Source organism: Clupea harengus, chromosome 10 (assembly GCF_900700415.2).
Source record: "Clupea harengus chromosome 10, Ch_v2.0.2, whole genome shotgun sequence".
In the NCBI taxonomy this organism is placed as follows: Eukaryota; Metazoa; Chordata; class Actinopteri; order Clupeiformes; family Clupeidae; genus Clupea; species Clupea harengus.
This window is the reverse complement of record NC_045161.1, coordinates 29,326,740-29,348,595: the sequence shown is the minus strand read 5'-3', so window position 1 is coordinate 29,348,595 and position 21,856 is coordinate 29,326,740. Positions and strand designations below refer to the sequence as shown.

At 44.4% G+C, this 21,856-nt stretch overlaps 4 protein-coding genes across 4 annotated transcripts in view; 2 read left to right on the top strand and 2 right to left on the bottom strand.

The window, feature by feature from the left end:
- The window catches only part of nwd1 (NACHT and WD repeat domain containing 1), a 17,067-nt gene extending 16,390 nt beyond the window's left edge, over positions 1-677 (bottom strand). The window contains exons 1-2 of the mRNA XM_042709004.1: positions 461-677; positions 61-252 (exon numbers count right to left, since the gene is read on the bottom strand). Coding sequence (XP_042564938.1) covers positions 61-178 — 118 coding nt within the window. The 5' untranslated portion in view covers positions 179-252; positions 461-677. The remainder of the gene's footprint in view (positions 1-60; positions 253-460) is intronic.
- Positions 678-2,071: 1,394 nt separating this feature from the next.
- Positions 2,072-11,072, bottom strand: thop1 (thimet oligopeptidase 1). Its single transcript, XM_031574736.2, has 13 exons — positions 10,928-11,072; positions 9,771-9,977; positions 8,976-9,124; positions 8,002-8,112; positions 7,787-7,889; positions 7,135-7,295; positions 6,685-6,820; positions 5,823-6,189; positions 5,365-5,566; positions 4,920-5,106; positions 3,124-3,252; positions 2,811-2,947; positions 2,072-2,520 (listed from the first exon to the last, which is right to left on the bottom strand). The coding sequence occupies exons 1-13, from the start codon at positions 10,938-10,940 to the stop codon at positions 2,359-2,361; spliced, it is 2,064 nt and encodes a 687-aa protein (XP_031430596.1). The 5' UTR covers positions 10,941-11,072; the 3' UTR covers positions 2,072-2,358.
- A 479-nt stretch (positions 11,073-11,551) lies between these two features.
- On the top strand, positions 11,552-17,191 carry sgta (small glutamine rich tetratricopeptide repeat co-chaperone alpha). Its single transcript, XM_012823194.3, has 12 exons — positions 11,552-11,674; positions 12,708-12,855; positions 12,944-13,047; positions 13,146-13,236; positions 13,370-13,469; positions 13,591-13,695; positions 13,802-13,937; positions 14,046-14,108; positions 14,222-14,259; positions 14,567-14,878; positions 16,054-16,176; positions 16,544-17,191. Exons 2-11 carry the CDS (start codon positions 12,756-12,758, stop codon positions 16,163-16,165), a joined length of 1,161 nt encoding a protein of 386 aa, XP_012678648.2. The 5' UTR covers positions 11,552-11,674; positions 12,708-12,755; the 3' UTR covers positions 16,166-16,176; positions 16,544-17,191.
- Positions 17,192-17,271: 80 nt separating this feature from the next.
- Positions 17,272-21,262, top strand: LOC105896428 (zinc transporter ZIP3). Its single transcript, XM_012823182.2, has 3 exons — positions 17,272-17,754; positions 18,609-18,949; positions 19,922-21,262. Exons 2-3 carry the CDS (start codon positions 18,743-18,745, stop codon positions 20,651-20,653), a joined length of 939 nt encoding a protein of 312 aa, XP_012678636.1. The 5' UTR covers positions 17,272-17,754; positions 18,609-18,742; the 3' UTR covers positions 20,654-21,262.
- The last annotated feature ends 594 nt before the right edge of the window (positions 21,263-21,856 follow it).

Genomic DNA, 21,856 nt, shown 5'->3' with positions numbered 1-21,856 from the left:
GATGTTGCAAGGCGGGCCTGGGTGAAGTCAGAGTTTGTGGCTCCAGGTGTGGTGTCTTACCTGAGCAGGTGGAGCTGACGAAGACTCGCACCACGCTGGAGCGGGGCTGGGGACCCGTCTGGGTGTGGCCCCTCAGCACCTCCAGCCCCAGCGCCTCTCTCAGAGCCTCCACACTCATGATCCAAGCTCCGCTCAACACAACAAAGCCCTCTCTCAGATTCACCTGAGTGCTTCACCTTTCTGTTAGCTCCACTGCACGCACACACACACACACCACAGATTACTGCATACACCTGAGCCCCTTACCACCACCAAGGTTTCTTCTCATGGGCAATATACTACAGACACTACCCTATGGTTCAAATGTCATTTAAACACACTTTCGTGTACGTCTTACAAGTCGTTTTTAAATTCATAATCGACATGATATGATAGCCTAATTTAGCAAAGATAACCCTACCTCAGTGGTTCGGCTCTAGATCTCGATCTGGCAGCATGTTGCATGGACAGTGTCACCGTGAATCACTGAAGTGGCATATTAAAACTGTTTTGCCGAGCACTGACGATTACATCACTATCCGTCGAGGGAAAACACCAAGACAACGTGTTTGCCAGCTCCTCGCCTCTTGGAGCGCCATGTCCCCTGGGCGATGTCACAGCTGGGTATTCGTTAATTACGCGCGCGCGATTGAGAGCAAATGTGCGTTTAATTACAGCATGCAACAGCATGTCAGACAGAGGCAGAGCTCCTGTGTTAACAGCGAGGATCTCATAAGGTAACACATTCTGCAAACAGGACGAAAATGTCATGGCACAGGATTGCATATGTGCACAAAGTCAGAATCTTATCTTGTGAGATGAACCAAAGCGCACCCCCTAAGATCATGTGTATTCAAGTTGTATCGCGCAATCGTGATATATACAACATACATATTTATACGCAAACAACATATTAACCGTCAGTCTCTACAGGAGACTGGAGACAGTAAAACAGCAGAGGGATGCTCTTGATGCATCTGCAGCACAGTTACAGCAGGGTGCCGAAGGGCCTACAGGGGTCAGAGTACCATTACAATGATTCTGCAGCTTACACTATTTCACTCATTTTTTCACCATACTGACGCATTAAAGTAAATATGCAACAATTTGACACTTTTTGAGGCATGGTTTTATAGGCAACTAGTTTTGGTACCATCCTCAAATTCATTTTGATAGCATACGGTCATAAGAAGGACAGATAAACACCTGTGTCTATCCCACTAGCCATCCAGAAAATGCCGTATGTAGTTCTGTGTTTCGGGCTGGAACACCTTGCAAGATGGAAGAAAAGCTTTCACAGCATGACATTGCCAGCTATACTGCCAAAAGACACCAGTTAGTCTGTTGGCAAGCTTCTATCAGTGTCAACTGGGCTGTTTGGAAGGTTTTTGCATGCCATTTAGGTAGTTAGCTTGCTAGTTTTGGAACAGAACTACTAATTGCTGCTTTAAGCCAATCTTGCATATGTGTACCTGTTCCTTTGTATCACCCTTGGACTGTTTTGTCATAATATTCCCGGAGCTCTTTCTCCTGGGCCTGTGGCAGCAGGTTCACCCGCAGCTTAATGAATAGCAGGCTGAGGCACAGCCTCGGGCAGAGATAGGCAACACTGCAGAAAAACATCAAATATATACAGTATGTGCCAGGATGAGAGACCATTCTAAAGGCAGACACGGGCAACACTGCCACAACACACCCACCTAAAGGACACCATGGAAACCGTCTAACATATCAGATGGAGGCAGCAGCTGATCAGAACAGACAGGTTTAGAAAAGAGATGAACGTCTGGAAGTTTGTAATGAGGTTCTCGTTTCACTTATTTTGTATTTATTGCCACTTAATCGTTCCTGTGTGTTCAATGTTGCACTCGACTGTTCAATGTTGCACTCGACTCAATTTCGTGGCACAGTTTAGTTAAGTCAAGACAACACATTAGAATTAATGATGAATGGTGTAGGGTATGGAGTAACTTTAATGCAAGTATTTACTGTAAAACGTCTGATAAAATAAATAAATCAAGGAGCCATGAAAATTATTTAATTTTTTTTACTTTTAACCTGCATTGTATATAACCGCACATTTTTTAAAACAACTCTCCAAACTCCCTGAAAAAACTTAGGAAGAGAAAAAAAGGGAAAGATTAACAGTTGTAACCGTACATTAGTGCGAAACAGAGAGCTGTTCTAGAGTTTGACTCGCTTGCCGATTCGTTTAGAAAACAAGGTGAAAAGTCTGTGGTGGCTGAGCGCTCGCCAGGCTCCATGGGCTGGTCTGTTTCTGACCGCTGAGGTGTGGAGCTGGGCGGGGGGCGAGCGCGGTCAACAGGCGCAGGGCGTGCCCACCTCCACATCCACCGTTAGTCCTTTGCTCAGGAGGAAGGCCTCGTGCTTGGGCTCCCGCCCCAGGAACTTCTTCAGCATCTCCGTGGCGTCCACGGAACCGCCCGGCTGCAGGATGCAGTTCCTGTAGTCCTGACCCACCTGGGGCACACACACACATTTAATTCAACAGCACACCAACTATGATAACACATGTGTAGAGGGGAGCTGAACTCCAGAGGTGAGCAAAGGGGTCCGCGGAGAGGAGAGAGCAGTCATGAAGAATGGCGTGGACAGGACAAGAGAGGAGAGCAGAGGAGCAGGAGTAGAGAGGAGCAGGAGTAGAGAGGAGAGGAGTAGGAGTAGGGAGGAGAGGAGCAGAGAGGAGCAGGAGTAGGGAGGAGAGGAGTAGAGTAGAGAGGAGAGGAGCAGAGAGGAGCAGTGCTGCCTACCTTTGGGTTCATGATGCCCTCCTGCTTGAAGCGGGCATAGAACATGTCCATGGAGAACACCTCACTCCACAGGTAGCCGTAATACTGAGCATCGTACCCTCCAGCAAGGTGGCCAAAGGTAGCAGGCATGTTGGTCCCTGAGGAATAGTTCATCTTTAGCAGAACTATCTAAAAGGATTTTTGAACCTTCTTCCCTACTGTGGGATTCAAAACCCCAAAACAGAAATCTACTTCTGAGCTTGCTCATTTCATCAACCTAACAACTTCCTCACTAGACTGACATCATTCAAGTTGCGTCATGTCAGGGTCTTACCAGCGGAGGCGGGCACTCCCAGGATCTCCTGGCACAGCCTGGCGTACTCCTCGGCCGGGTCCACACGTAACTTGGTGTGCAGGCACTGGTCCACCTTTGCCAAGACAATCTGCCTCAGGTTAAACAGACCTGCAGAGGGAACCCAGGTGAGAGGATGGTTTCATAGTCAGGTCACACACACACAGACCAGGGAGGGGTCACAACACTGCAAACTCACACTCAGACCAGGTGAGAGAATGGTCACAGTCAGGTCACACACTCGGACCAGGTGAGAGGATGGCCTCATAGTCAGGTCACACACTCGGACCAAGGAGGGGTCACAACACTACAAACTCCATAGAAACATGGGGGAACCGTCATACAGTGCCCAGCAGTATTTTTGGCACCCTTGCTAAAGATGATTGAAAGGGCTTGAGAAATGTCTCACTTTTTCAGTTATTAATCTTAATATCATGTTGAAGAAAAATCACAAAATCACATCACAATTATTGGCATCCCAACAAATTTGAATGAAGGAAATATAAATTAAGTATGATCCCATGCATATGTAACTAATTTTAAGCTAGCCTAAATGTTTAAGAACACCATGAACCAGCTGGGAAGAGGACTCAAGGCTATTTTGTCAGTAGGCAGGATACCACAGTTTCAGAATTACAGTTTTGTAGAGTTTCTTGGGGTCACCACGTCACCTTCATGCCATCATACTGTTTGGAAGGTATGCCTTAAAGAAGCCTCTCTTATCTTCCTAAGCTATAGCACTTGGAGTTTGCGAGAAGAACTGGAGCTTTAACTGGGACAGGGTGTTATGGTCAGACAAAACTCAAATTGACTCCAAACGCTCAAGGTGGGTTTAGCGTAGAAGTAAAGATGGCGTCTGTGTCTGCGTCTGCGTCTGCGTCTGCGTCTGTGTGATAACGTTCCTCCACCAAAGGCGCAGGACTGTTCTGTTCCTTTACATGGCATTATGGACAAGTACCAGGTGATTTTACATCGAAATCTGGCAATTCTTCCAAGAACCTAAAACTTGGTCGTGGTTGGATCATCCAGCAGGACACCGATCCAAAGCTGGATCCATCGATCCAAAGCAAAAATGGTTAAATGAACACAAAATCAAGCTTTTGCAATGGCCATCCCAGCCCTCTGAACTAAATCAAATTGGACTGAGCTCAAGAAGAGAACACAAGAAAACACCCAGGACTCTGAAAGATCTTGAGACACTGCATTGAGGAATGGTTGAAAATCCCTCCCTCTGTGTTCCAGTCATTCAGGATTTTACAAGACAAGACTCAGTGCGGTTCTGTTGGGAAAGGGGGGCTGCACACAATACTAAACCAAGGGGTGCCAATAATTACCACACGAGTAACATTTATTTTGTGATCACCTGTGACCTTTTTTGGGATCATGTGGAGTTAATGTATTTTCTTTACCTGCTGAGTAAAGACAACATTTGATAAAGAGTAAGAAGAATGTTCACTGATAAGGGTGCCAAATATTCTAGAGGGCACTGTATATATGACCGTTTTTTCATTTACTAAATCAATTGAAGTCAAAATGGGTCTTGGGTTTCTGGCCCATCTATTGCATACATTCATCTTCATGGATTTGTATTGAATTTTTTTAACCCATGGATTTTAGTTTTATTTTGACTTTCCAATTGTAAATGCATACATAAACTGAGGAAACATTTGGGAAGCACATTCAACTGTAAACTATTTTAAATTATTATAAAATAAATGAGTGTAAAACGACCTTGCATCCCCTCACCATGACGGTGGAGTGGAGTGTATGAGTTTTACCAGTGTTAGCGAGGCGAGACTTGATGAGTTTGTCGAGCAGATCCTCGGGGATGGCGGTCCCGGTCTTGTAGTGCTTGGACATGCGCTGCAGCGGCTCTTTCTCCCACACCCAGTTCTCCAGCATCTGAGACGGTGCCTCCACAAAGTCCCGCTCCACGTGCGTCCCGCTGAACATGGCGAAGTCAGCCTGCGGGGCGGACGAGACGAGAGACGTTTTTAATCTCACTATGAGCCTAACTTATAATGATTCACCACCTTAAAGCGACCAGCCCTTTTATGACAACAATTTTGCAACAGACATACCATATACATATGTGATGAACCCCATCAAGCTGTTTAAATTTCCTCAATTCACATTATCACATGCATGTGTATACATACACATACTTCACTGAGTTGTCAATCAGCTAGAAATATCAAAACTGTGTAAATGAGTGTGTGGTACCTGGGCACACAGCTGGTGCATCACGTGGCCAAACTCATGGAAGTAGGTCTCGACCTCATCGTGCTGGAGGAGAGAGGGGGCGTCGGCCGTGGGCTTGCTGAAGTTGGCCACCATAGCGGCCACGGCCATCTGACGTGAGCCGTCCGGCAGCAAACACCCCGGCTGCAGGCCGAAACAGGCCGCGTGACCGTACTTACCCTCCCTATGTGAACACACACACACACACACACACACACACACAGTTACTACACTGTGAAATAACATTAAGCCTCGTAAACTAACAGAATAAGGAAATTACGGTAAAATTCAAAAATAAAAGAAGTAGGTCTAAGAAATATAGTAAACCAGCCCTGCGTTCACTCTGTTCTTCTGATTTTTAGCACAGCACTTATTTTCGGACAGGACTAATAAGGACAACAAAAAAAAAAAAAAACACACAAACACACATCTGTCCTCACCTGGGAAAGAGGTCCAGGTAGAACTGTCCGACCACTTGTCCGCTGGTGCGGTCCTTGACGCAGTAGAGTGTGACGTCGTCGTGCCACACGGGGGCGCCCTCCACCTTCTCGAAGGTGAGGTCCAGCAGCTCCTGGTAGATGTCCAGCAGGCCGTGGGTCACCACCTCCATGGGGAAGTACTCCTTGAGCGTGTTCTGGTCCACGGCGTACTGGGTCTCCTCCACCTGGGTCATGTAGTAGCGCGTGTCCCAGGCGTGCAGCTCGCCCTTGAAGGGCAGACCACGCTTCTGACACTCCTGTTCCTTCAGCTTCAGGATCACAGCGCGCTCCTCCTCGCCCAGAGGCTTCAGCTTACGCGCCAGCTCCTCTGCAAACACACACACACACACAAATATATATATATATAATATATATAAAATGTACAGGTCCACTGAAATCTAAATTACTACCGCTTGCAGAGATCCATCCCTCTCCCTCACACACACACACACACACACACACACACACACACACACACACACACACACACACACATCAAATTAAATTAAATAAAACATCAGCTGGCTCCCTCAGAACTCCAGACCACAGCTGGACCAGATGCAGGCTAGCCAGCTGCTGTCAGGATGTACACCAAACACACACTTACATTCTTCACTAAGCCACAGATCTGCCATTAGGGTTTTTCCTAGCTATCATAAGTTGTATTGTTTTTTTTTTAAAAACAAATGTCCAGTTTTATTTCAAACATGTAACGCATTGGCTACATTATATTGATATATAATTTAAATCCTAGTTATTCTACATACAAGACATATACTGTATATACCACAAAGCTATTTGAAATGATTTTGAGTGAACTGACCGAGGAATGTGGAGACCTTCTTGGCAGACTTGGCCATGTTCATCTCCAGCACAAAGTCAGCATGGGTGCTGAAGCCCAGCAGAGTACTCTTCTGCGCACGCAACTGCACCAGCTCCTTCAGGATGCCAGAGTTCTCCTGGCCAGCGAGAGAGAGAGATAGGGGCAGAGAGAGAGAGAGAGAGAGAGAGAGAGATGGGGCAGAGATACAAAGACAGGCAGCAAGAGTAACAGCAATTATTCAGGAGACACAATCATCACAGGATATCACACTTGCACCCAGTGTGGCATTTGGCACAGACTTCTAATTAAAGCGATATGCTGCATTTGGATGCTTTATGATCTCAGGCTGTTATGTGATTATTAGTCTGGGGTTGTGTTCGCAACAGTGTGTGTGTGCTTGTGTTTGTGTTTGTGTGTGTGTGTATGTGTGTGTGTGTGGCATCTCCTTGCCTCCTTGCAGCGGGAGTTGAAGGCCTCCTCCAGTCTCTTGCGGGTCTCGGGCACGTGGCACTTCTTGATGGTGGGGAAGTAGTGTGGGTACTTCAGTGTGATCTTTAGCTTGCCCTCCGAATCCTTCTCCAGTGAAGTCAGGAAGTCCTCCGGCAGACCACCTGAGAGGCGACACACTTTCTCCATCACATACTGAAGCCCAACACACTTAAAGCTCTAATGAGAACATATGCCTTCTGCTTCAGGCTACATCTGGGCACCAGTCACAGAGATATCCAGGTTTAATATTCAGATACTAATCACATTAACCACAAGGCATGGAGACCAGCAGCAGAAGAGAAACAGATCCTTACAGTCATTTTCTTTGCTAATCAATATTTTCTAAACCTGATCTATAATACTTGCATAATGCATTATTATACATGTAGTCATCATATGTTGCCTTCAAAGGAGTTTGACCTGCATAATGGTGCTATACAACCCTTTTGCAAGGATTACCAAGGAGAATTAAAGAGGTTTAATAACCAAAGTACACACAAAAGAAATACTGCCTAACTGAAATCAACTTTCAGCTCTGTGTGTGTTAAATGCTAGCAGCAGGCCATAGAGATTGGCAGTATGATTCGGCACAGCAGCAGCAGCCCAGGCTTACCGAGCTCGTCACGGGTAAAGGCCAGGCTGGTGGTGTCCTCATTCAGGTGCTTGTTGAAGTCGATGCACAGGTTACTCAGCTTCTTCTTGATGGTTTTGATCTCCTGTTAAGAGTTTGGGCACAGATGATTTAGTCATTCACCAATGGAGCTTCTGTTTATTTGTTTGTTTGTTTTCTTGCATGTTTTATTTGTTTTTATTTTATTTTCCGCTGACATCCTGGGTCTCTTTGGGAAGGTGGAGGCCGTTCCTCTTCCCCAGCTTGGTCAGCCTCTCCATGTACCTCTTCCCCTCTGCAGTGAGAGTGTCTCCCACCTCCAGTTTACCCTGATGGGGGCACGAGAGGTAAGGAAAGATCAGATGTAGATTAAAGATGAAATACAGTAACATTAATCTGACTAATTCGATTTTCATTCAATCAGAAACCTGGAATGCTACTAAGTCAAGCAAGGAAGCAGATTTTGTAGAGCAACTTCCTGAGAAATAACAGGCCATTTCACAACACGCACTTGAGAAGAAGAACGCACGCACTTGAGAAGAACAAGAGTACAGCTATTCCATGTGTGTGGGTGCAGTTCCTATCGAACACATATTCTGAGGACATGCATACTTTTGCTGTGCAGTAAATCAACTGCTAATTAAAACCATGGAAACCATTGAACACTTGTTCTTGCTAGACTTGCTCTGGCAGATTCATGAGGAAGGCACAGTGGATTGAGTCTGGCTCCTGGGCCTGTGGTGGCTCATGCTACAGGTGACATGGGCATGTGCTAAAGCTGCCGATTTTTCCAGAGCGATGAAGGGTTTTGTAATCCCCCGAACAGGTTTTTCCCAAATACAGTACCAGTGAAAAGTTTGAACACACCTTCTTATTCAAGGTTATTTCTTAATTTGTTTTATTATTTTCTATTTTGAAGATTAATACTGAAGACATCAAAGCTATGAAAGAAGACATATGGTATTATATAGAACAAACCAGAATATGTTTTATATTTTAGATTCTTCAAAGTAGCCACCTTTTGCCTTGATGACAGCTTTGCACACTCTCTGCCTATATGTCACCTGTAACATGAGCCACCACAGGCTCTGTGCCCAGTGGCATTTAGACTGGGCTCAGATGCCAGGCGGAGTAGACGGGGTGTAAACGAGGGTGTAAACGGGGCTACAGTGGCGTGAGTGTGTGTCCTGACCTCCAGGGCGACGATGCGTTGGTACACGTCCTCCCTCATGCTCATCTCCACATCGAACTCCGACAGCTTCTTATCGGCCTCCGTGCTGGCGGTGCGCACCTCCTTGGAGGAGGAGACATGCTGGGGGAAATCCAGCATGTTGCGCTGGACTGGGGAGGGGGGGGGGGCAGAACATGTCCACAAATCACACCTTTTCAGCACCATTCACATCAATCAAACCAATAATTTTTTCCACTGCTACTTCTCTACAGTAAAACATTTTTTGTCACAGAGCCGCATGAAAGAACATGGCCGCATGAGCACATGTACCTGACTCTGGCCCTGCTTTACCTTCAAACAATGCAGAAAAATGCCATTGTCAGGCGCGTGCGGGTAAGCTAGTCTTTATGTAAAAACTGCTGAATAGTCTATACCATTGCATACGGCATTTCAGCTGACTCCGATTTTCTGTGCCGCTTACAATAGCCGCGGAGTAAATGCTAAGTTTGGTTGTAGTGGGCTGAACTGATTATGCAACAACGGTTTTGTTTTTGCCATCTGTGCCTGCCTGCATCTGCACACAAAATACACACACAACTGTTTGTTTGTGCATTCTGGGTAATGTGGTGAAAAATTCACCTAAAGTAATTCATGCATGTTTCTTCAGACAAATATATTTGACTCTACAGATTTGTGATATTTATGATGCCATGTGGCAATGTACAGCATAACAGAAGGTCATAAATCCATGCAAACAATTAGGTTCATCTGAATTTTGACTCAGAAGATTATTGAACAGAACAACTTTCTGCTCACCCGTGTAGTCCACTTCAACATCTGCCAGCGCCTTCAGGGTGTTCTCGTAGGTCACCTTACCCAGGTCCAGAGTGCCAACGGTGTCATACACCTGCTTGGTCTTAGCAATGAGCTCGTCAGACAGCTCATGAATCTGCTCTGGGGTCAGGTCCCAGCGCAGACGGTTCTCTGCACAGACTCGAGTCTGCGTGCCAAACACCACTTCTCCTGGAAGCACAGGTGAGGGACGGTGGGTGAGAGAGGGACAACAACATGCTGGGTTACAGGAGGACGAAAGTATCTAAGAGACAAACTAGAAATTAGTACCAATTTGTCAAGAACAATACATGAACCAAGCTCGCATGGCAGGCCACCATATAATGGAGGGTCAGGGAGAGAACAAAACAACATCTTTGAGGGGTTTACTCGAATATTTATGCTACTCATTACATTTTTCATTTACAAAGAAGCATTTCTGTATGAGAGACTGATTTTGTCAATGGTGGTTTATAAAAGGGTTTGCTATGCACACGTTATCAATAACCAGTGTTTAATATAGCAAAACTGGCATCATTTGCGTTATTTTTACGATAGGGTTGGCATTATTAAGGCAGAAGCTTAGATGGCGATGTTGGGGACACTGTCACGCACAGATTTACTACATTTGCCAACACCGGTCATGAACTCTCTCTGACCAACGACAGAGAAATCCTCTTGTGAACACCAGCTACAAAACTAGCTGTGACAATGCATTTCAGTTAGCGCTGACGTTAGCCATCAACACAATTATCCAGTGAATGAATGAATGGGTTAATGAAACGCAACCGTTAGCTGACAGTACAACCTACATTTCGGAATAACAGGACCTAGACACAAGCAAAACGATGGATATATCTCAAGTCGATAAAAGATACCTCAATTGAGGTTGTAGAGACCCCAACGAAATGATGGCACATCGATACATGCCAAGATAACATAAGCCAACTGTTAGCTAACCGCTGAACCTTAGCAAGGCTAACCCGCTAGCCTGGACCCATCACAGGCGTTTGCCTGAAAAGTTGTCTAACCACTGTTACACGGGCCGATATACTAGCCACAGATTACGGTGTTCATCTTTTATGGTTTAAACATATAGCAGAATGATCAGAAAAAATATCCATAAATCTCCTGTTACTCACCTGTGGGTGCCATAATTCAAACAACTGAGTTGCAGCGTGTGTTCCACTGTCCGGTTCCTCAACGTTGATACCTCCCCTCGTTCCCAACGCTCCCAACGCGATAGGCCTGGGTATGTGTCAATCACACCAAGGTCCTCCATCTCAGATCAGCACAACTTGCCAGTCATCTTCAGTCAAATTGGCCATCATTTTTCAATAAATTAATAAATGGCGATGTCGATTTCTTTTTCTTCCAGAGAATGTGTTAAGTGTTTAATCTATCCTAAAATGGCATGCTTACTGCTAAGCCTCTGGTCTGTCAGTGTTTGCTTTTAGTTTCCTCACAAATATGAAACTTTCAGAGAAATGTCATGCAATTCCCAGCAACATACAAACAATACTGCATAATGTCAACTAATCAGTTACAACATTACGAGTTATGCTGTAACTAATCTGGAAGTTCTGTCAAATTCTGTCAAAAACGGCTTATGTGATTTTCAAAACAACGACTGATGAAACCCTTTTGACCTATTAATGACTTTCACTGTATGGTCCTTTTGATAACTTTCAGTATAGTGTACTTTTAATATTTCCACTACTATGGGGAATCTGCCCTACAGTTATTACTGAACAGCATTCATTTGCAGCGGTTGCTCACTCAGCTCCTGCCCGGGATGTGACGTTCTACACATGCCGTATCTCTCATATTACACCTTTAGTTTACAGTGTACTGCAAGGAATCTTTGAAGTGAAACAACAAGACGACTGGTAAGGCAAAAATAGTTGTCTAGCTAACAGATCGCACTAGGTTGCCATTATCTCTGCAACTTAACTAAATTATGTTATCTCATTTGTTCTTAGCTGGAGTATGGCTATTTTTAATCAATGACTCATTTTAACTAGCCATTGTTAGCTAACTGGCGAGCTGGATAGCAACTGCTACATTACAGCTGGTGTGGCTTTGACAAGTTGGCTAGCTTCTTAAAATGAGCAAAATATCTTGTTTTGTTTCCGAGGCAGTGTGCTAGCTAAGAGTAATATCTGCCAATCTGAGTAGTTTCGTATTAACTCTGTTATAACTACGCTAGACAGCCTTGGTAGCAGTGCTTGGATGGAGACATAACATGCTAGCTAGCTATCTGTGTTAGCTAACCTAGAAGTTATGCCCTCACCGGCGTGTGATAGCTAGTGCTAGAAATTTCTCTGATTCATCTACCCAGCTATTTAGCATACTTGGCTAGCTATTTAGCTCAAGCAGCCATCGCTAGCAAATCATACATTAATGTACTTGCACAGTTATCTAGTTGGGTAACCATAGCCATGCATTAGTTGTCTTGGGTGAGGATAACGTTAACTTTTTAACGTAAGGACAACAGATGTAACACCGCGATTGTGTAAGGATAAGCCAAGTTGGCCTTCTTGAACTTCAATGCCAGATTGCAAATATTAGCCAGCTAGGATAGCTAGTTAGCGTTTCCTCATGCCTTGACAAGTTGTGGTATACAAAATGCATTAATGTTGACAATATCTGAAACAACCTTAACAATGTACATCGCAAGCTAGCTACTTATTGTTGCTTGCATTAAAAGGCTGACATTAGACAACATTGATGAAAAGATGTCACTATAGTTGAGGCTACCAAGACAGCATGTAGACAAATCTTAAACAAATGTCAATAAGGTCAATATGCGAACGGCTGATTAGAGAAGAGGGTATGATTATATGAACATTGTTTGCAAACTGAAGAGCTCAATCTGAACTGTTTATAGATTTGTGCTGATTGTCACCATTCCCTTTTCAGGTGTACTCACAACTCTGATATTTTGTGAGGTTTCATCCTCCAAGAAACATGACGGACACCAAACGTCTCGCGTTTTCCATCATTCAGTTCCTCCATGACCAATTGAATTCTGGGGGGTTGTCGTCGGATACACAGGAAAGTTTAGAAGGTAGCTCAATATGGTTTGAGTTTTCGGTCATATTTCCCAAGTTGGAGGTCATGTACCAATGTTAACACTTGACACAATTTTTTTCCAGTTGCAATCCAGTGTCTTGAGACAGCCTTTTGTGTCTCTATGGAGGAGCAGAGTCTAGCTGTTACCGAGACCTTACCAGAGATCTTTGCCTCAGCCACACTTAAGGTAACAATCAGACACTGTGTGTATGTATCAATGTTGATCATTTTTACAACAACTATTCTAAGTCTTTGGGCACATGTCTCGCCTGACTTTACTTGTAGCATCCTTATACGCCTGAAGTGAAAATCAACTCAAACGGACAGTCTCCCCCAGAGGAGCAGATTGCAGAAGCTGAACAACTCAAAACTGAAGGTATGGTCACAGCTCTGAGATCACCCACTGAGTGAGCCACTTTCCTGCCTCTGTCACTGATACCTGGGGTGGATGCCTGTACTGAACAACAAATCATGATGTCACAGATGTATTGTATGGTGTGTTCCTACAGGGAATGACCAAATGAAAGTAGACAACTTCAGTGCTGCTGTGGAGTTCTACTCAAAGGCTATTGCACTTAACCCTCAGAATGCTGTTTACTATTGTAACAGGTATAGACTGACCACATTTACCCACATAACTTTGGTTGAAGTAATGCTTGTTCGCCTTTCTAAACATTGCTCAAAAGTATTTTTGGTCTGTAACATTGTGCATAACTGAAATATTTCACAGGGCTGCTGCATATAGTAAATTGGGAAACTATGCCGGAGCTGTCCAAGACTGTGAACTAGCCATTGGGATTGATCCAAACTACAGTAAAGCACACGGAAGAATGGGGTACGCAATGCACTACTTTTACATTTGTTTCTCTTTTAATGATACTTTGTTACTTGTGCTAAATCCGACACAAGACGATGGCCTTATTTTGTTGTTTTATTGAAAGGTTGGCACTGGCAAGCTTAAACAAACACACAGAAGCTGTTAGCTACTACAAGAAAGCCCTGGAGCTGGATCCGGACAATGAAACGTACAAATCTAACTTAAAAATAGCAGAACAGAAGATGGAGACGCCAAGCCCAGTAGGTTCATGTGTGGAAGCCTGGAGTTTCCGTTAACCCCTAATACTTATCAGAGCATTCAAATCTGCCTCGTCACACCCACTCACTGTCTACACTTATCTTGTCCAGACAGGGGGAATGGGTGGAGTGGATCTAGCAGGCCTTCTCAGTAATCCTGGATTCATGAACATGGTGAGGGTCATCTTGGAGTTTTTCCTTCTGACTCTGATTTTCAGTTCTGATCATCGAGAGCCTTGCCAATGAGCTGAAATGTTAACCGAAGCAAACCATCTTTTTTTCCATAGGCGTCAAATCTGATGAATAATCCTCAAGTTCAACAACTGTGAGTAATACTGATGCTATTTTAATTTCAAGTCTCTTGTGGTTGATTTTTGATATTTGTAAGTAAGTTGGACTCAGAATGTCCTTGACTTAGCATAACCACACTCTGACTACTTTCTGAGAGTAAATCGGTATTTTTTTGCACATCCTTTGTAATGGCTTACTGTTATGCTGTGCCTTACATTTGACTTGTGGTGTGTCTTTCATAATGGCTTGCCATGATGCTGTGGCCAGCTTATAGCTAGCCTTTGCTGCTTCTGGGATGTCTTTCATAATAGCTTGCTGTAATGTTGCCATTTGCTGAGCAGGGTGTCTGGGATGATGTCTGGAGCCTATGCCGGGGGTGGACCCGGACCTGGACCTGGAGCTGGAGCTGGACCTGGACCTGGAGATGGACCTGTACCTGGAGCAGGAGCCCCTGGAGCTCCGGGAGCCCCTGGAGCCGGAGCAGGGGCAGGGGCAGGAGCCCCTGGAGCAGGAAGTGGAGTTGGAGGAGGACTAGGAGGATTAGGAGGACTAGGAGGATTAGGAGGACTAGGAGGACTAGGGGGAGGGCTAGGAGGAGGAGCGACAGCAGCGGGAGGACCCGCTCCGAACGACCTCTCCGGCCTCATCCAGGCGTAAGTGCAACAGCTTCAGTCCTCCTGTGGTTTGAGTTCTACTGCAGCAATGTCATTGGAGGCTGGGCATCATAGTATAGCGTCCTCTGTAGTTGAGAGGGGGGAAAGCTGTGAGTTCTCTGAGCAGGACAATGTGTGATCTGTTCACCATTTAATGTTTACATCTTCTTTCAGTTAATCAGGCTTAAGGTACTTTATTATTTAATACATTTGTGCTGTGGCTGTTGGTTGGCATGTGAAATGTAATGAGGAAGTGGTAGCAGAGGATATCAGTAGTACTCAGAGTCAGATAACATGGCCCTCTTGTAGGAGGGCCATGACTCATTGTTTGAATTTTGTTATTTGACTGGATGGCTTTTGAAGTTTTCCACTGGTGACTTAGGGCCAACTTTAAGGCACAGGCATGGATACTAGGCTTGGGTGGTATTAAGATATACCGGGGTGTTTTAGAAATCCCGAAGGTATGATTTTCAATACTGTCAAAATTAGATGCTCCTCTTTCTATTAAACTGATGCAGAGCCAACTTGGCCAATAGAAGAATTATTTGGAGGTACAAAATAAATAGTTGGCTTGTGGTGACTAGATTCACGCTATTGTTAGTAGATTGGTTAACTATGTTACCCATACACCCAGGGGGATTTTTTTTTTACTGTCTATGAAACTCTTCAACAATGAGTTGTCTCTGTATTTCTCTAGTGCTTAGCTCCCACACTGGTGACCCCGTTTACACTCAGACAATTCACAGTGAGATTTACACTCAGAGTTTACAGTGCATGATAGGTAACACAGTTTAGCAAAAATTAGGTGATTTCTGTTAGGTCTCCTAGCTAATCAATAAAAAATGACTAGAAATTAAATCATGAGTATTATTACAAGTATTACCACATATAACTTTATCTTGAGATGACTTCCATGCTTTTATTGTTTTTTTATTATTTAAAATTGTATTGTTTACACGCATACCGTCACTAACCATATACCCTGGTGAAATGTCAGGATGGTATAACCGTATGAAAAAATAGATACCGCCCTGGTCTGACTCTAATGGATACTGCACCCAACTACTTTTAATGTCATCTTGCTGTCTGAAGGGCTTCTGAAGACATTGACTGACTTGTGATCCTGGTAAGCTTGTCTCACTGTAGTCTAATTCTTCGTGTGTGTGTCCCTCCAGAGGCCAGCAGTTTGCCCAGCAGATGCAGCAGCAGAACCCAGAGTTAATTGAGATGCTGAGGACTCAGATGCGCAGTCGGCCGCCCAGTGCCAGCAACGATGAGCAGCCCTGACAACCCCAGAGGTGAGAGCCTCATCACCACAGCACAAGACTGAGGGAAACTCTCAGCTCTCCGCAGTGAATCCCACAACTTGTCAAGCAGTCCACTACTGCATTTTTAAATATCTGAGCATTGTTGTAATATTATTTTTTTTAATTCAAGAGCAGTTGACCGTTAACACATTTAAGCTGAACTTCCGTATGGTTGTTCCTGTGTCTCCATTTTGGCTGTTGCCTGTATTGTAGCTTTATCTCTTGCCTTAATGTCGCTACAACTGCGGTGAAAGCAATCAAGCTACAGTATTTTTGTTATTTTTCCATGTCCCAGTACATTATTGTTTGTGTCTTTGATGTATGTGCTACTGAACTGGTTCTGTTCTTTTATTTAAAGGTGAAGAGATACTGCGAGGTCACCAGAAGACAGACTGTCCGGGTTTTTTTTTATTTGTAAATTCTTGCTACCCCAGGGTCAACCATGGTTTATGACAGGAGTAGTGAAGAGCACGCCCAGTTGCCATCTTTGAATTCTCCTCGTTTTGTCCACGTAACACGTAAGAATGACATATCTAGTTTCAGGTGTCTGGACTCACGCAGGATTCAAGCACCTCTCCCAGGCACCATCACTGTAGCACATGGTGTGTGTATGTATATATCGTGGGCTACTAACATTTGCCATTGAACCCTGTCATATCTGAAATGCCTGCAAGTGAGTGATTTGTAGATTGCTAAGGAGCACCACCTTAAACCTCTCTGTGAAGCTTGGGAACAGGGACTGCTCGGTACTAATGGGGAGTAACATGGCATGGGACCTGGAAGCCATTTTAACATGGAATGCCTCATAGGATTAAAGTATTGTCATCTGTAAAGTTTCTTGTCTTCTTCTTTAAAGCAGTATGTTAATGTTGCACAGTTGCTGTGGCCCAGAGTCCAATTGTGACAAATCTATGAAAGTATATCAACATGTGACAACTGCCCCTTTTTCATTGTCCCACAATACTGTCATTTTGATTAAAATAAATTGGAGCTTTTACATCGTAAACTGAATTGTCATCCTGTTTGTTTCAAACAACACTGTAAATCTCTTCTTTGACTGATATATGGCATTGTTGTAATATGTAGAAATGGTTCTTATAAACTAGTTCAGTGTATAAACTAAACATATGACTGAATCAGAGCTATAGTTGGATACCACTTTCACACTCAACAGGATTATGTACATTAATACACTGGTTTTTATTCATTTCAAGATTTGATGTAGAAAAAAACAATTAGATGTTCATATTTCAGAGACAGACTAAAACGAATGGAGTAAAATCAGAAAGTGTCTGTCTCAGTGGTGGATGCCGGGAAAGAAACACGTTCTCATGATGCTAAATTTTTTTTTTTAAATGATCTGTGATAATGTTTTTTAGATATAAAATAAATGACTGGTCACTGAACCAGATCTGACAAAAAGCACACTGAAATGTTGTAACTACGAGAAGCGAGCTACGCTGACCTCTTTTTTGGAGTACTGCGTCACATCCTCAATCGCTGTTTACACAGAGAGACAGGTGCAACGGCAGTTCCCAGCAGCAGGAAGTACCAGAGGAGGAAGAACAGGTAGATTAGCCATGTTTCGATGTTTATAAACCATTTCTAAATATACACGTAAATCTAAGGAGTCCGTTACAGCATGCTATGCTAACATTAGATGTTAAAAGAGTGAAGTTGTTTGTTTGCCTAAAGAAAAGGAGATGCACTGTTGGCGGCTAAACACCTACAACCGCTTTCTAGCATGCTGTTCCAGGTGAACAGCCACTGTTTATATAATTTTGCGTTAGCAAGCAATAGCTGGGATTACTTGCTGCCTGTTAACGCATAGTCATCATTTTCATTTTTATTTATGGTCCATACCACCAGTCACTGTAGCTCGCTCGTAAACAGATGTTTAGCTAGCTAGCTTTGTTGTCAGATTAAGCTCATCGTTTCCTTGTGTGCATTCCTTGTGTGATATTGTACATATCTTTGGTTGAGTCTTCATTCATCTTAACGAATCTAGCTAATGTCCATAATGTCTCTATGCTGGTTAGCTTGGACTTTCAGTCAAAGCTCTCAAAGTAAATAAGTGGTTCGGGTTGCTGACACGTTATATTTCCCTCCATCTCCTTAATGGTTGAGCTATTCATTAACCTCGTTGGAGAACCATGACAATAACCTGTACTGAAAGCCAAACCCGCTCTTGCATTCATCAGGTGTGAGGGAGTGCATTCCTATTTTGGGAACCGTAGATTCTTACTAATATTTGACTAATATATACATTTGCAAATGTTTTTATGGTTTAAAGGGCATATACACATGAAAATATTGTAATTCTATGAAAATATCGCTGTAGACAGGTTTAAATTGATAACTTGTCAGCAACACATGACGTTAGAGCATTTACTTAATGAACTGTCCTTTCAACTGTGCTTTAGAGGTTGAAGCTGGGATGCCGTCCGTGGACACCAGAGGAGGAGACTGGAGATGACAGTCCTGGCCAGCGGTTGTGAATTAAGCATCCTGCAGAGCAGAAGAGTCTCCTGACCGTGGTCGTTGCCAGCGTGTCACCATGGAGATGGTGGTTGCTAAGATCCTGTGCCTGCTGGGCGTGTTTGCGCTCATGCTAGGGGGCATTCTGGTGCCTGTGAGAGTGATGAGAGTGGACAGTGAGAAAGCCCAGAGGTACAGGAAGGCCGTGGCCCTCAGCAACTCGTTTGGCGGGGGAGTGTTCCTGGCCACCTGCTTCAACGCACTGCTGCCTACAGTCAGAGAGAAGGTACAGCTCATCAGTCCATGCAGGAGTTTGGGAAATGTTGGCAAAGTTTTTGTTAGGTGAAAATTCAGTCAAGTTACCTCAGGACTCCAGATTTGCATATAAGTATATATTCATTCAACAACAAAAAGCTTGTCGGGCTCACCCACATCCTGGCAGGCAAGAGAGAGGCACGGGCCCACTCTCAGAGAGGGAGAGCGAGCGAGCGCGCCAGAGCCACACACCTGGGCCTGGAACCGTGCTGGATTCTAGAGTTATTGATTTAGATCATTGATTTAGAATGTGAACCGTAGAGAGAGAGAGCCCGGGCTCACTCCCAGACTGCAGCAGACGAGAGATAAGCAAAATAAAACATCACACAAGGTTTATATAGAAAGAAGTTAGCGTTCTCTGACGCCAAAACACTTTGTCAACAGGGTTAACGGGGATAATTGGTGGGTCTCTCACGTCCGAGGTCATCTTACTATGCTTTTTGCAACGTAATGCAACAGCAAGGCAGAAAAGCAGGACTACTGGTTCTTCTTATCTGCCCTTGCTTACGCACACACACAGAAGGTACACTTATAAGCACATACACAGAGTTAGAACCGTCAGCACTTAAGAATCAAAGATATACAGAAACAGAAAAGTCATGTTTCAGCTAACAAAGGCATATGATTAAAACACATACATACTTGATTAAAGTCTAAAGATTAAAGAGTGTCATATTTCCCTATCGGTTTGGGTCCTTGTGGACTTTTTAAAACTTTAGTCTAGACTATGCCCTCTCTCTGTCTCTCTCTCTCTCTCTGTTTCTCTCTCTCTGTTTCTCTTTGCTCTGACCTAATTTGTAATATTTATTCCCTATACTATATTAAGTGTATTTGACAGTGTCATAACAGTGTATACGGAGTAATTCAATGGCATACTGTGTGTAATAGTGAAATACTACAGTGATATGTAATTCATCTCTTTTGTCCCTGTGCTTCCCCTCAGGTGGAGGAAGTGCTGAAGACACTGAAGATCAGTACAGACTACCCGCTGGCCGAGACCATGATGATGCTGGGCTTCTTCCTGACAGTGTTTGTGGAACAGGCCGTTCTGACCTTCCGGAAGGAGCGTCCGTCCTTCATCGACCTGGAGACGTTCAACGCGGGCGGCTCAGAGGCCGGCAGCGACTCGGAGTACGACACCCCCTTCATCGCCCCTCCCCGCGGGTCAGCCGCGGGTCACGGGCATCACCACGGCCACTTCAATCCGGCCGAGCTGGCGCGGGCCGGTCCGCTGCGCCTCGCCAGCCTGGTGCTAGCGCTGTCGGCCCACTCTGTGTTCGAGGGGCTCGCCCTGGGCCTTCAGGAGGACGGCGCCAAGCTTGGCAGCCTCTTCGTGGGCGTGGCCATCCATGAGACCCTGGCGGCCGTGGCCCTGGGGGTCAGCGTGGCCAAAGCCGGGCTGCCCATGCGGGACGCCACCAAGCTGGCGATGACGGTGAGCCTCATGATCCCGGTGGGCATCGGGCTGGGCATGGGCATCGAGACGGCGCAGAACCTGGCAAGCAGCATTGTGTCGGTGGTGCTGCAGGGCATGGCAGCGGGCACCTTCCTCTTCATCACCTTCTTCGAGATCCTGTCACGAGAGCTGGAGGACAAACACGACCGGCTGCTCAAGGTGCTCTTCCTCATCATGGGCTACGGCATCCTGGCAGGCCTGGTCTTCGTTAAGTGGTGATGAGGGAGCAGATTACTGCTCACAGTCAGGGGTGCCCGCCACACACACAAACACACACATAAACATGCACACACACACACACACACACACACAGAAAACCAGCTGTTCACCGCCTCCACCAGCACAACCAAAGGAAACACTTGTTGGTGTTATCGCAGTGCAGCTGGCTTTTAAATCAGCCAAGGACAGAGTAAAGAGAGAAAAGAGGCTGGAGATCTGACCCAGATGACCCAGCCTGGTTAATCTGCTATGAAGTCAGCCTAATGATTTCTTATGAAGGAAGCCACGTCACATATTATCCTCTCTCTCTCTAATATATATATATATATATATATATATATTATATTATATATAATATATGATAATAATAACACTAATTCATATATAATTGTTTACAAAAGTCAAACACCGGATCCTAGCAGAAGAGGGCATATCTAAGAACACCTCTGCAGGTTTTAGGCGTAAATATCGTGTGCCTTCACGTGTTGGCCTGTATATAAGTATTTATGAGGGATTTGATGGTGAACTGTTTCAGGGCATACTCTCCCGTAGAATGCCATCTTTTAGCATTCGGTGTGCTGTTGCTAATGTGTGTGTGTGTGTGTGTGTGTGTATATATATATATACATTCTTTAGGTGTTTTTTTTTTGTATGCTATATACTGCTCTGTTCTGACGTATTGCTCCAGTTAGAGCAGAAAGGTTAGTTCACAAACAGCACTTCAGATATGATGGCTACATCCTATCTACAGAAAAGCACTAAATTACAGTAACATGTACATTCATTATTCATCTGCTGAGAATCTACTGGCAATTCAACCTGAACTATAAGAATCAAGAGGTAACTTTGTCATGCAATCTGTTATTGCGCCTCCATTTCTATTAAATGGAACATCTACTACATCCATAATCCTCTGTAAAACGTTTGTAATACAAGTCAAAAAACACTGTAGAAGCTCCATATTGTGTACCTGGGGAATATTTGGGTTGATTTGAAGTGCATTGTGTCAGCCTTTGTGCCATACGCTTCCTACAGTTTATATAGGAATATATGAGCGCTTGCATAAAGCCAGTGACCAAAGAGACTACTGGTCTGCACAGGTCCCCTTACATCACCACTCACTCAAGTGTCAGCCTCTTATTAGTTGACATTTGCGTTCAAATGCAGAAAAAGAGGCCATTCTTTTGAGAAAGCGATGAAACA